General features: G+C 39.7%; 1 protein-coding gene across 2 annotated transcripts in view; it reads right to left on the minus strand.

Annotated features, from left to right (window-relative positions):
• Positions 1-14,048, minus strand: part of LOC109038785 (short stature homeobox protein 2) — a 35,589-nt gene that overhangs the window by 5,511 nt on the left and 16,030 nt on the right. For both annotated transcript variants that reach the window (XM_019053975.2, XM_019053974.2), the window contains 2 exons: positions 5,115-5,353; positions 3,991-4,048 (listed from right to left, as the gene is read on the minus strand). In XM_019053975.2, coding sequence (XP_018909520.1) covers positions 3,991-4,048; positions 5,115-5,353 — 297 coding nt within the window. The remainder of the gene's footprint in view (positions 1-3,990; positions 4,049-5,114; positions 5,354-14,048) is intronic.

Below are 14,048 nucleotides of genomic sequence, written 5' to 3' on the forward strand. Positions count from 1 at the left end.
TTTCTGGTGGGCAAAGTTTAACACATTTTTAGATTGGTTTGAAATTTTTGGATTTACGCCATTTTTCAAGAAAAATGAATAAAAACTGAGACATTTTCTGGTGAAAAAATTGGAGGTTTACAGTGAATTTTGATAGTTTTATCACTCATTTGAGTTAATTAAGTTGAGCATGGAGGTTTAAACTTTCAATTCAGACAAAAGTTCAAAAGCATTGCTCTTTTTTCCTTAAAAATGTTTCAAGAAAATGAATAAAAACAGACATTTTTTATTAAGAAATAGATGGTTTAAGGTGAATTTTGAAAGTTTTATCACTCATTTTTGTTATTAAAGCTAAGCATAGATTATATATTCTCAATGCAGACAAAACTTTAAAAACATTGATCTTTTTATTAAAAATAAAAATTCAAAATTCAAAATAAAAAAAAAAACTTTAGAAGGCTTGAAATACAAAACCAATCCATACAAAACAATATTCGACTTACGCCTTTCTATTAGAAATTGATCGAATTTTTCTGTGATTGATCCCCCCCTCATTCCTTCCAAGGGTGCCAGAAAGGTCATTGGCAGTCCAAATGAGCATTTGGAAGGAAAATCAGAGCGGATGAAAGCGGGACAAGAGGCGCGGGAAATCCAACTACGAGAGCCCGGGCCGCGCATCGTGTCGCGAATCGGAGCTGATAAAACTGGCGCGAATTCAATTTGTCGCGGAGGTCAGAGACATAAGTTGTTCAAACATTCGTTAGACGCGGGACGCAGCGCCAGGGCTGCGCCGAAGGGACGGAACGGAGGGCGTCGCGCCGCCTCCGCGGGGGAGGGGGAGGGGGCCCGGGCGGCGAGGGAGGGTCGGAGCGGGTGCTAAATCCGAATCCCTTGCGGCCCATTCACGGTGATTACTCGCGTCTTAATCGAATTAAAATACTTGTCCCCCCAATTGAAACTAAAACAGTTTATTCCCGACATGAATAATATTTGATTACGATCTGATTTATTCTGTTTACTTATTAATGTTACACTGATTCCCGGGCCCGGGTCCTCGATGCTTCTTTTGCAGATTTCACGCTTCAATCGGCCCCCGATCCGTCACTGTCTGTCCCTGTCCCTGTCTCTTTCGGCCCTTTGCGCGCTCTTGCCGGATTTACCCTTTAAACGCGACTTTAACCGCATCCAAAAGGAGCACAGATTGCGATAAATTGCAGCGATTATATGATGAAATTATAGCTACTGCATCGGAGTGTCATGTATGTTGCCTATCCACAAATTGAAGGGGTTTAGTTTTTTTTTTTTAATTTATTGCAGTAAAATCCATGAGGAGCACAGGTTGCGTTAAATTGCGATTACATGATAGTGTCGTGTAAGTTGCCTATCCACTAATTGAAGGGGTTTAGTTTTTTTTTTTTAAATTGATTGCAATAAAATCCAAAAGGATTACAGGTTGCGATAAATTGCGATTATATTATCAAAATAGCGTCTCCGTCGGAGTGTCGCGTATGTCGCCTATCCACTAATTGAAGGGATTTCTGTTTTTTGAAACTTATTGCAATATTTAAGTAGGTTGCAGTTTTGCTTTGTGTTGAGAACTGCCTTTTTTCAGTCTGATCGATTGATCGTCGGAAATCGACATCAAATTATTAAATTTTGCGGAGTTTTTTTTACCACGAAATCACAATATTTTCACATCCTGTGATCAATAAATTCTGATTTCCACCGATAAATTCTGTATGTCAGAAAGATAGGCAATCCACAACGCAAAGCAAAACTGAAACTTATTTTACAAGTGAATTGCAATAACTTGAAATCTCCTTCAAATAATAGGTACGCAACAAACATCAATTTTACCATGCAATCACAATAATGTATTACAACCTATGCTGCTTAGACAGCGGGATGATTGTTGAAGTTGGTAGACGAAGCGATAGACAAAGCAGACAAAAAGGACATGGAGAGATCCAATTGGTGCAAGTGGGTGGTTCAATGGACAAAGGAGGTAAGTAATAGACTAACTAACGGCAACTCACGAGAGATACTCAGGTTAGTCCATCATTTTCTTCCTTAGTCTAAGAGAACCACCAAAATGAACCAATAGGATCGCTCCATATAATAGACTAACTAACGGCAACTCACGAGAGATACTTAGGTTAGTCCATCAGTTTCTCCCTTAGTCTAAGAGAACCACCAAAATGGACCAATAGGATCGCTCTATACTCCTTATATCTTCTTTGTCTATAGCTTTGCCTATCAATTTCACAATCAGCTGCGTTTAATCGCATTGAAAGAAGTTTGAAGAGGACGAACGATGGGATAAAAACAACCCTCGCTTCCATTTTTATCCCCGGAAACTTGCAACAGGGCGCTCCTTCCGAATCCCTTCATCCCTGCACTTCTCCGTTCCCTATCGAGTCGTGTGTTTACATCTCGTTACGGGTAAACGGACCTCGAATCAGAGCTCCGGGAGCTCCGAGTTTCGAGAGCAGCAGTTCATGTGGTTTTTGATAATCTCGTTACAATTAGTCGTCCCAGATTAGACGCTCCTCCGTCTCCATCTCACGTTGTATAACTTCATTCGGATTTTTTTCACGGGTGTTGTAACTCGTCGGCCGGAGAGTTACGGCTCAGCTCTGTTGGTTTTCGTCGATATTTGCCTTGTTAATTTTATTTTTTCGGATGCTTTTGTCCACTCCCGTCGATTTAAGCGCCGCACAGCACTGGGAAAAAAAACACATTGGATCTAGAGTCCAGACTCTTAAAAACATTGACAAGAAAAAATTCTTTTGATTCAATCGGATTGTTGCTTGAATCGAAACGAAATCCGCATAAATCAAGAGGCTTGGTTTTTTAATTAAGCTAGATTCTGATTGAATCAAGAGTACTTTTTCTTGTCGATGTTTTTATGAGTCTGCACTCCAGATCCAATGTGGTTTTTTTCCAGTGAGTGGATCGAGGCTATCAGAGAGGTCGGACATACAATTTTGACTAAAACTACAATTTTTTTTTTTTTTTTTTTTTTTTTTTTTTTTTTAAAGTCATTTGAGGTCTTTAATCCATTTGAAGACTCTGCAATCCTAAATGAGCATCGGGTTAGAGTTAATGCACATCCATGCTCTAGGCTTTCAAATTTTCAGGGATTAAGGTCTAGTGGAATCTGTTTCTACAGATCCACTCGTTAGTTCCATGATTTGTCGTCACCACCGGGTTTCGAACCAGGGACCTATTGACCTAGAGATAGACGCGCTGACTACTAGGCCAACCCGACCGGCATTTTGATGTTTATTTTATCAAATTTTAAGTTTCAATGGGTGCTGAAAGTAGAAAATTTCACGAGGAAACTAACGGAACGACTTTCAGAACCTCAAAGTTTTATGTAATCGGAGTTATAAGCGTTTAAAGTTTCCAAATTTTGTCCGACCTCTCCTATTGACTAGATTCACTGTGCGCCGTAATTACATTTTGTTCCTCTTATATGTAATTCACTTTTATTTTAGAGAGGGAGAAAGAGGGAGATAGTCAAATTTGCGTTCAACAATTGACCACGGGCACCAGGAAAATTTTATCGAGGAAGAGGAGGAAAACCTTATACTTTTTTTTCATCATTGGCTTATCCATGCTGGAGGGGCGATAAGGGTGAATCATACCTTCGTGCTCTGAAGATAGCTTCAACGGGAATGGAAAGGTCAGAAAAAGAGAGAAAAATGGGTATGAACCACTCAAATTTTTGCGAAAAGACGGCTCTGCAACAAGATATTAAGCATATCTAATTTTTACATATTTTAGAATTTGATCTTTCGAATAGTTTCAAGATAAATCGAAAAAGTTTAAATAAAAATACGGAAACTTGAACAATATCTTCTTCAGAAAAATCATGTAATGTAGGGCGTTATATGAGGAAGCGTAGCGTAGCTAGGGTTGGGAGAGGTTACAGAACTCCATATCTCGCTAATCGTGGATTTAATGTATTTTTTTGCGCTTGGATCTAATAAAAAATGAAATGCCTACCTTTGTGCATTTGGCTCTCGTGCTTCCGGCATTTAGCTCTCCTGTTTTGAAACCAAACCTGCAAAAATACACATGCGTCAAATCGAATAAAATTTCATTGAGACACATTTACAAGAGAGATTAAATTACTAACTCGAAATCATCACATTCCTTAAATAAATATTTTTCAAAATTGCCCTTAGGATCTTCCTTATACCGTTTCAAGAGGGGAATAAATACTCAATTAAGCTCATCTGTTTTTTTTTTTTTTGGTTTTTTCAGTACAAAATTACTCTGAACTATCTAAATTGGAAGGAATTAAAAATATAGTTGGACGTAATTTTCCATCTTTTCCTCTTAGAAGTTGCGCAAAGCAGCAAAATTCCGCATAGCAAAGAGTATTTCGACAAGATCGCTTGATTACATTGAAAAATCTAGCTTATATTAATACTATAAATATTACTTGGCAATTTTTTTTTTTTTTGATACACACTGATACTTAATTTTTCATCTATTAATGTATTATCTTATTTCGAATAGCATGACCGATATTCTCCAATTTTTTTCATCCAATATGCGTCTTCCATTGGTCGTTTTATTTTCATTGACCCTAACCGTCCTCCGCTGTGTCATTTTGCAACCTACTAGAAAACCGGTAAGACTGAACATTCGATTTCACCTATCGAAAGATCGATTTGACGAATCGGAAGTTCGCTTGACGAACCGACTTAAAATGTTTCAAACGAATTTTTTTTCAAAATTGCCCTAAGGATGTTCCATATTCCGTTTCCAGAGGAGAATAAAGACTCAATTAAGCTCACTGGTTTTAAGTACAAAATTACACGGAAATTTAATATCTAAATTGGAGGGATTTTAAAATTTAGTCCGACGTAATTTTCCATCTGTTTCACTCAGAAGTTGCGCAAATCAACAAAATCATTGAACTTATTTAGTTCAATGCGAGTTAATTATTTTTTCGGTGCATTCCACGCCCCAGCGCACTTTCCCTCTGTTTTATGGACAAAAAAGGAAGGGGGCAGGGGGGAGTCCATTGATCCACGACCCTTGGATCTGCGATAAATATCGATTCTTATACTTTTCGGAAGAGTCTAAGGATAACTAGCGATCGCAAACAAGAAACTTACTTGAACCCTGGCTTCACTGAGACCGAGTCTTTGGCTGAGCTCCTCTCTCATGAAAGCGTCTGGATAGTGCGTTTCGTCAAAAAGTCGCTCAAGTTCATTCAGTTGTTCCAGAGTGAAATTTGTGCGACTTCTCCTTTGTTTGTTGCCTAATTTACTTCCGGGTGGTGGAGACAATGTTAGTTGCCTTTGATGATCGCTTAAGCAAATCGCTGAGGGCGATTTTGAAGACCTGCATTCGTCTGTAATCATAGAAATGAAAAATTCTGAAACTGCAAATAATCTCACGAATGTCTAGCTAGAGAAGAACTGAAGGAAAAAAGCCAAACGCCGTGTAGCTATGCAATCACAAAGCACGCTCGTCGCCTAATGGACGATATCCACTTGGCGAGCGGCGAGCGATGATCGCGATCCCGGCCGGTGATTTAGCAGACGCCTCGGGTGTTGAATCCCTCCTAATTTACCAATAAATATTTCCGCCTTTTAACAAAAATCAAAGGCTCTTTCCGCATCATTAACCCCGCGTTGGGAGTCGCGCCGGCCGGAGCGTTTCCACTGCACGGGAGTCAAGAGGGCAGTCGAGAGGTTAAAGAGAGCATTTAGCACTGTTGCCTTTTCCACATAAAATTGGGGCCTATTCCGCTTGTCACGAAATCGTATTTTTTTTTGTAGGTATCTCATACAATGAGGAAGAAAATGCAGACTGAGCAAATAAATGTAATGCATGGAATTAATGTTCAATGCAGTGAAAACTATTGGCTCTAATCAATTTTTTTCGTTTGAAAAATATCGTAGGATAAAATAAATAGAGACGATTCTAGTTGGGAGTGGACGAGAAGGGGTTTTTACAACCCTTGGACGTATTCCTACATCTATTACCATCTTTATCATAATAGAGGCTCCTTTTCATATGGATGGGTCTAAAAGCTTTTTGTGAGAGGGGGGACAGGGGTATGTATTTGGGGGGCTAAAGGGGCACTGGGAAGCACCCTAACAAGAGGAATCCATAAGACCCAGCCCCTAGCTCCAATGGGGAGTTTGGGGAGACTTCCTTAGCTTCAAAGGGGTCCAGCAGGGGTCTCCTCTGGAAAAATTTGACAAATCGAGTCGTCGTAGAAGCAATTTTGACCTGTTTTCATCGATAAAATTGATCCTATTACAATTTCAGAGATAGCAGATATATCACGCACTTACTTAGCAAACTCTCCCAAATTTCTTGCGAGGGACCAAGTAGATTTCCGGGAGGGGATAGACTCCTCCCTACTTCCATCCACGAGGTTCAAGTTGAATTTTTATTTTTTTATTCACAAAATTAGTTTTAAAACTTAGTGAAAGTGCCCAACTATGTGATTTGAGTAAAGTTCGAGGTAAACCAAGTAGATGAAACCTCATTCTTTGCTTTTTTGAATCATCTGCACGCAACGTCGGCATTTCTTTTCCATTAAATAGCTCCATAAAGCCTAAGATGCCGAAGCCAATCAGAATTGAGTCCTCCAGTGGCCATACTCTCTTTACAGAAGGATTCTACTCGTGAGTGGGCTGGGAATGCTGGGTCCAAGTAAAACGAAAACATTGAAATTAGATTGCAATTTGATTTCAATAAAATTGTAATTTTTTTACCATTAAATTGCAATATTTTTACATCATTTAGTCGATTCATGCCGATTTTGAACAATCAACAAAATGAGCTCCATGTGTTAGAAAGATAGGCAATATGCAATGCAAGGAAAAATTGCAACTTATTTCAATTGCATTGCAATGAGTTTCAATAAACGGGGCCCCTTCAAATAGGAACTAGGCAACATGCATAACACTCAGTGGAATTGCAATATTTTTACTATGTAATTGCTACTTATTGCAATCTATGCTACTTGGGCTGGGATCCCTTTGCTCGTGGACGATCACGTACATCCGAACTTGTTTCAAGGTTCGGCGAATTGGCAACCCTGCCGGGATAAGGGAAGGAAATCGTGGTGTAAGTGGGAAAAGATTGAGCGACGAGCCAATGATAAACGAGCTGCCAAACCGCTTGGACTCGGCTATAACTTACGTGCAGCGTCTTTGTTAACACTATTACTGACCCCCCCCCCCCCCCCCCCCCGCATCGAACAACACCGGCGCCAAAGAGCGGTGGTCACTTGGTCAGCTACGGCTAATCTGCCCTCTGTAACACAACACATTCACCTACAGCAGTGCACTTTACGTTTTTCTTGTTATTCAGTCTTTTATGGTGATACGTTCGGTTATGGTGGAACTCTTGCACCCACTGGAAAAAAACACATTGGATTGGAGAGTCCAGACTCTTAAAAACATCGACAAGAAAAAGTACTCTTGATTCAATCTGAATCTAGCTTAAATCAAGAACCAAGCCTCTTAACTTAAGCGGATTTCGTTTTGATGCAAGCAAAAATCCGATTGAATCAAGAGTATTTTTTCTTGTCAATGTTTTCAAGAGTCTGGACTCTAGACCCATGTGTTTTTTTCCCAGTGCCGAAAAAAAAGTGAAGTTGATCTGATTCTGGATGTAAAAAAAGTGTACGAGAACTTATAAAATGCTGAATTACCTACCCGCTATGCAGCAGTTATTTTAGCAATGCCAAGATGTGAAATTAAGTGCTGTGGCGTTATTTCAACATTTTATAAGTTCTCATACACCATTTTTACATCCAGAATGTAGAACCAACTTCACTTTTTTTCGGCGTGTGCAGTTAGCTCAAAAATTTCAGCAAATTTGACTTTTAAGCCTAAAAAACGACGAAAAGCCACCGCATGGTTGGAATTTCCTGTACAATGAAAAATATTGCAAAATGATTATAAAATATGATGAACAGCGTAATATTCAAACAAGTGAAGGATTTGACTACGAAGGAAGGATCAGATAAACTGATTGCTGAATCAAACGTGGTACTTTTTCACAGTTAAAAACAATTTTCTATTTTTAAAGGTTGTATTTTTTGTAAATTATTTTTTCGACTCATGTTCAGTGGCAATCGCGGTTAGTTCGGCTGGAAAGTCAAAAGTTGTCGAGGTTTTAGGTAAGATATTGAAAGAGAGGTCTCGGTGACTGGATATACACCAACTTCACTTGGCTGGAAAAATCATGAAACGCAAGTTTCAAAATTCCCTTTAATCTAAACGCAAGTTTGCTGAAGAACCTCAGATAATGTGGTATTGTGATGTATCTGTATGACGGTTAAGAAATTTAAGTATGGGTTAATTGAATAGTTTCATTGGCGGATTCTGTCTCTCCTTTCCGTCAAGAAAAATTATCAAAAGACAAATTATTTTTGTTTGGCACTTAAAATCAATGGGGACGTACTACATCGTGAAATCTGAGGAAAAGTCATAATTTGAATGTTTACTTTCTAAACTTGGATTAATGCGGGGCTTGACGCGTCTGAATAAAACAAGTATTTTTCTTCAACTTGCTGGGTAAGCGTAATCTAGTTAAGGAGCATTCGCATTAATTTAAATATTGCACCATTGATTTGCACATTATTCGTCACGCAAACTGAGAGGGTATAATTTGACTGCAAGTACACATGAATTATCAATTATAACCTTCATAAAACCAGGCCAGTTAAAAGTTAACTCGTGAAAGAAAAAAATAATTTATACTGAGTCACAACTACTCCAGGTTTCTAGATATTTTATTAGTTTCTTTCAAAAATAAAATAGCTCAATTTTGTTTTCTTACACGTTTGGGGGGATATTTATCTTACGAAATGTTAAAAATTTACAGAAAATATCGAGCATAAATGCTTGTTGATCATGGGCAGAAGAAGGAGCCGGGGGGCCTGCCTGTCCCCCCCCCCCATAAATTCTAGTTCCTCATCGCAAAATGCAGTTCGAATGCAGCCAGGCTGATTCCGGTTTTTGTCTAAATAGCTTTGCCAACTTTCATCTGATACTTTGTTCATCCGGTAAAGAGTATATTTTTCCTTCTATAAAAATTGACTTTTTCCGTGTCAAGTCTTAGCTTCGACTGATATCGACTATATACACCGATACAAAAATGCGGTATAAGAAGCTGCTCCTCATGCGGCGGAGTCTGCCATGCCTTCACTTCAATTTTCTTTATTCGATTTGGCGCAACATAATTTTCCCCGACCGTAAACGGAGAAAGAATTACACCCGACGCCTTCAGATGGGCCAGAGAAAAAAAGGTGCGAGATTGGGCTTCGAGAGTGAACAATAAATTCGGTCTCGGCAAATTTATTCGCGTTAGCGGCTATGATAAAACATAAATTCTCCAGGCGGACGGAGGAAATATATGGGTGCAGAATCGCAAGCGTGCCACATGTAATTGAACAGTTGAGCACTTGAGTGCGCCTGCAACTTTTGCATCGGCAACAAGCAGTACGAGCCAGCCAATCCGTGGGGACGGACCGACATGCATCTTCCTCAGGTTTCTTACTTTCGCTTCGCTTTCGTGTATTTGGCGAAATGGGAACTATCTTTAAGAGCTAATGGTTAATTCCTCTGATCGTCGTCCCCAGAATTGATCGTTTTAATGGGCCGCTAGACAAGGTCTTACTTAAAAAAAAAAAAAAAAAAAAAAAAAAAAAAGTGTCATGATTCCTTCTCAAAGCCTTACGGGGAAACCTGCATTAATTCGACGAGGAGTTCGAAAATCGACTTCTGAACGATGCACTAGAAAGTATTCTAAACACTTATTAAATGAAAGTTATGATTGCACAAAAGACGGCATTCATATGTTTACCATTTAACCGATGTCAATTGCAAACGTTTACGTATCTTGTTCGGGAATTGATTACAGACATACAGTTGTGTTCATAAAGGTATGAACACAACTGTATATAGAGGCTCATTTCGCCATGCTACGTAAGGCAGCAGTGAGTGCGGGATTTTGTGGTCTTTTTAGTTCTTTAAGTCTTATGGGGAGGTTCACTCTTATGCAAAATGTATCCTATTCTTCGAAAGAAGCTGAATTACATTTTGCAACTAGTGGACTTCCGGCATAATATGGATTTTTGGCTCTTTAACGTAGCAAGACAGCATTGGATGCACTCATAGGTTCGAATTATAGGAATGGAATTTGAGCAACCACATTCAATCACAACCCTTTTCATGGGGGAGAGGGGGGAGTAAGCCCCTAGACCCCCTCGACCCCACCCGTGTGGATCCTACTATCAGTTAATAATAATATATGAGGGGCTTTGAGGACGAGGCGCATGAGTGCAGTTTTTGCTGCTTCGAGAAATACATGTTTGAAGTTTCGAAATCACATGGATCCTTATGGCGGAAAGAAAATTCAAACTGACTTATTGATGCTGAAAAATTTGAACTTGAGAGCGAATTTTACGTTAAAATGAGACGTTAAACGCATAATAGCGCCTGCAAGATTGGAGGAATACTTCACGCATTGCGCCGAATAGTGCGGTCGGCCTGGAACCTATATTGGCGCCTACAAGACTGCAAGAATACTTCTCGCATTGCGCCAAACGGTGTGCAGTCGGTCAGTTGGCGTAGAACGCTTATTAGCGCCCACAAGATTGTGGACGTGAAGTATTACTTAAGTGAATTCACGGATACGTGAAGTATGCGTGAATACTTCACGCATTGAGCGCACAGCACGGTGCGGGGTGCGCACTTTCCATTCGCACAATTTTAACCCGATTTTAAATCGTTACCTCCCGGCCAAAGTATCACAAGCGCCATGCGACGTTTAAAAATTTCCATCGCCATTTTATTTTTTTACAGAGAAATTGTTCAAGGAAGCTGTCCGAAAATTTCATTGAATTTTTCGCAGAATATGCATTAAGACTAGTTTTACTTGAAATCATCAATATCTCAATTTTTTTCAAAAACTACACTTAGGCGCCTTGTCCTCCAAGCCCATCATATGTGATTCGGCCATCAAAACACACGATTCTGCATCACACGCAACGAACCTGTCATTTCTTTCGCTCTCCTTGACTTGGTTGAGTAACACCACCGTCAACTTTTTGAGGGAAGGGGGTAGAAGTTTGCTAACTTGACGTAGAAAGTTAGCGTAACTCAGAGCGTCAACGTCGAGAAATACAGTAAAAAATGAACGAGCAAATACAATACATCCACACGCAAACCGGAAAAGCTTCACGGTACCACAACGGGAAGCGAGGAGGGGTTGAAGAGGGATCGGGGGAGGGGTAGGGAAAAAAAGGCAAAAATTTACCCGATCCAATTTAGAATTTCAACCACTCTAATGAGATTTGCGCCCGCTCCTGGGTCCCTCTGTATAATACCAACGGTGCTCAATCATCCCCTCGTTTCACCCCTTCCCCACCGCTCATAAAACGCGGATTTGCATCCTGTTTCCGATTGCAATTACGCGGTTCTTCCCGCGGCGGGCCGGACCGCTTGTGCTGCTTTGAACGGTGTGATTTGTAACTATAATTTTTTATTACTCTCGAGTTTTTCCTCCGGCTTGTATTTGCGCCTGATTCCTTTTTTTTTATTATTTTTTTTTTTTTATTTTTTGCTCTTGCAGTTTTTTCCCCGACTCCCTTGTGTTTCTTCATTTTATTGATGTTTCATTTTGGTTTAATTTATTTTTCAAGCGGATCTCATCTGAGCATGCAGTTCAGCGCGCTGGCGGTTTTTCCATTCATTTGTCCACGCATTTATTTGAATTTTCGAAGTTTCGCGAAGGCTCGTCGCAAATAGAAACCTTTCGCTGCGCTTTAATCGAATTTTTAAGGGGATTTCTCACTGTTTTGATTTTTCACGCTCGATAAACTAACTCTCCCACGGTCATCGCAGGGATTAAAATTATTTTAGAAATTCTATAAACGCCCATCTTCATGATAGTGAGCACTTTTTGCTCTCAACCTACAGCACTAATAATCTAGAAATGTGTTCATATCCTTGAGATTTGTTCATGAAAAATGAAAACAATATGATGCGTCTCAAAATGTGGGGCAGCTATATCCATCATTAACTTTGTTGAACTGGTTTAGCCTTCTATGACAAACCGCCGAGAATATGAATGTATTTTCCAAACTTTTACAACTGCCGGAAACATCATGCGATTTTTCATCCAACATCGCATCTTAATGTCACTATATACTGGCCTCGCCATGAACTTTTACTTTAAAAAAAGATGAGTAGAAATTAGGGTCAGAACAACCATTCGAATGAAGCCTGTGCCAATGTACAGGCTTCATTTGTGTATCTTGACCGTTGGACACAGGTCAGCGCCGTTGAAGTCTGGATACAACTATTCGCACTTTGGGGCTATCCGTGTTGCATATGCTAGAAAAAGAGGGGGCACCAGCTTTCTTCATGGCAGCGTCCTCGTGCAATTATTTTCGCTCAACGGATGTTCGTACAAATATTGGATATTTGTGAAAAAATGAAAGCGCACATGCTTCATTGCATAAATCCGCCTCGCTAAGGAGAAATGCAGTATGAACATATGTGCACTGCTAAACTTTAGCCCGATTAAACACACATTGTGTGATTTTTTTTGAGCTTGTTGATGCAAAAACAAATTGCCCAAAAATTTCAAATCAAATCGAATTTACACGGATTTGAACTTTGAAGTTCAAAACTTTTAGTTTGGAGAAAAGTGAACCCGAAGTTTTGATTTAGGTAACATGTTCGAAGCTCAAAGTTTACCGTTGAAATTGAGCTTCATACCCTATTCTGACACAAAAATAACTCTACCGCGCACTACTATCTCTATGTACTAAAAATGTACCCTGGCGAGAATTCACACTCCAGATTCGTGACGGAACTTGGCAAAAAATTCTCTCCTGAAAAATTTGCTCACTTTTAGATTTTTTGCTTCGTGGACAATCGCATGTGCTTCAAGTGATCAATTTTCGAGCTATAGGAACTGATAAAATGTTTCAATCTTCCTTGCCATTCAGTGTCAGTTCAAACTCACTGTTGCAGGGTTTATTTTTGAGTTTTTATTTGTTATGTTTTCGGGTATGAAAAAAGTCTGATGCTCCTCAGCTCGATTTCAGCTCATCAATGCCGTGATCCCAAGAAAAGCTGGTGCGCCTTCATATTTTAATATATACAACTTTAACATCCGTCGAGCACTTTTAGTTGCATCCAGGCGTTTTCGCCATTAAGAAATTGCCTGTAACGTCGTTCTTGTGCACTCGAGACCAAGACACGCTGAGTTTCCCTTGATGTTACCCTAGGTTACCTTGCATATCAAATTGGTGCGGCGAGACCATCTAAACACTGCGGGCCGATTGTTGAAATTGATAGACAAAGAGATAGATTAAGAAGACAAAAAGGATATTGAGGGATCCTATCGGTGGCAGTGTGCGGTTGAAATGGACAAAGGAGGTAGGTCATAGACTAACTAACTGCAACCCATGAGAGACCCAATAGTTCATCATTTCCATCATTTCTCCCTTGTTTATATGAACCACTCATTTCAACCAATCGGACCACTCCATACCTACTCCTTATGTCTTCTTTGTCTATCGCTTCGCCTATTGCTTTCAACAATTAGCCCGTGGTGCGGATTCTCATGCGGACAAAAATCGAAAATTCCCAACCAGATTTTCCAAATATTGCTATGGTATTTGTGACCAAGACAATTTTTCTGACGCAAGGGTATCTTTTTTTTATTCCCCTCCATGAAACCGTTTAAATATGGGTTTGAGGAGAAAATCAATTAATCGATAAGGAACTGTTCCATAAGAAATACAAAGTATTTAGGTTGTTAACCTTAAATAAACTATTCCTGATAACCAGGGATATTCCTATGGGTTGTTATAATATTTGTCTTTAGCTGTTAGCTTGTCAGCTGTTAGTCTTTAGCTTTGTCTATCAGTTTCAACAAACAGCCCGCTGGCAGCAAGACGAGACTGAGCTAGAAAACCATGTTTCAGGGACATCTCAGCCGGGGCAAGGGATGATTAAACCTGGAGCAGTTAACGGCGAGGGACGAAGAACATGATGTTCCGG

This window comes from Bemisia tabaci, chromosome 8 (assembly GCF_918797505.1).
Source record: "Bemisia tabaci chromosome 8, PGI_BMITA_v3".
NCBI lineage: Eukaryota > Metazoa > Arthropoda > Insecta > Hemiptera > Aleyrodidae > Bemisia > Bemisia tabaci.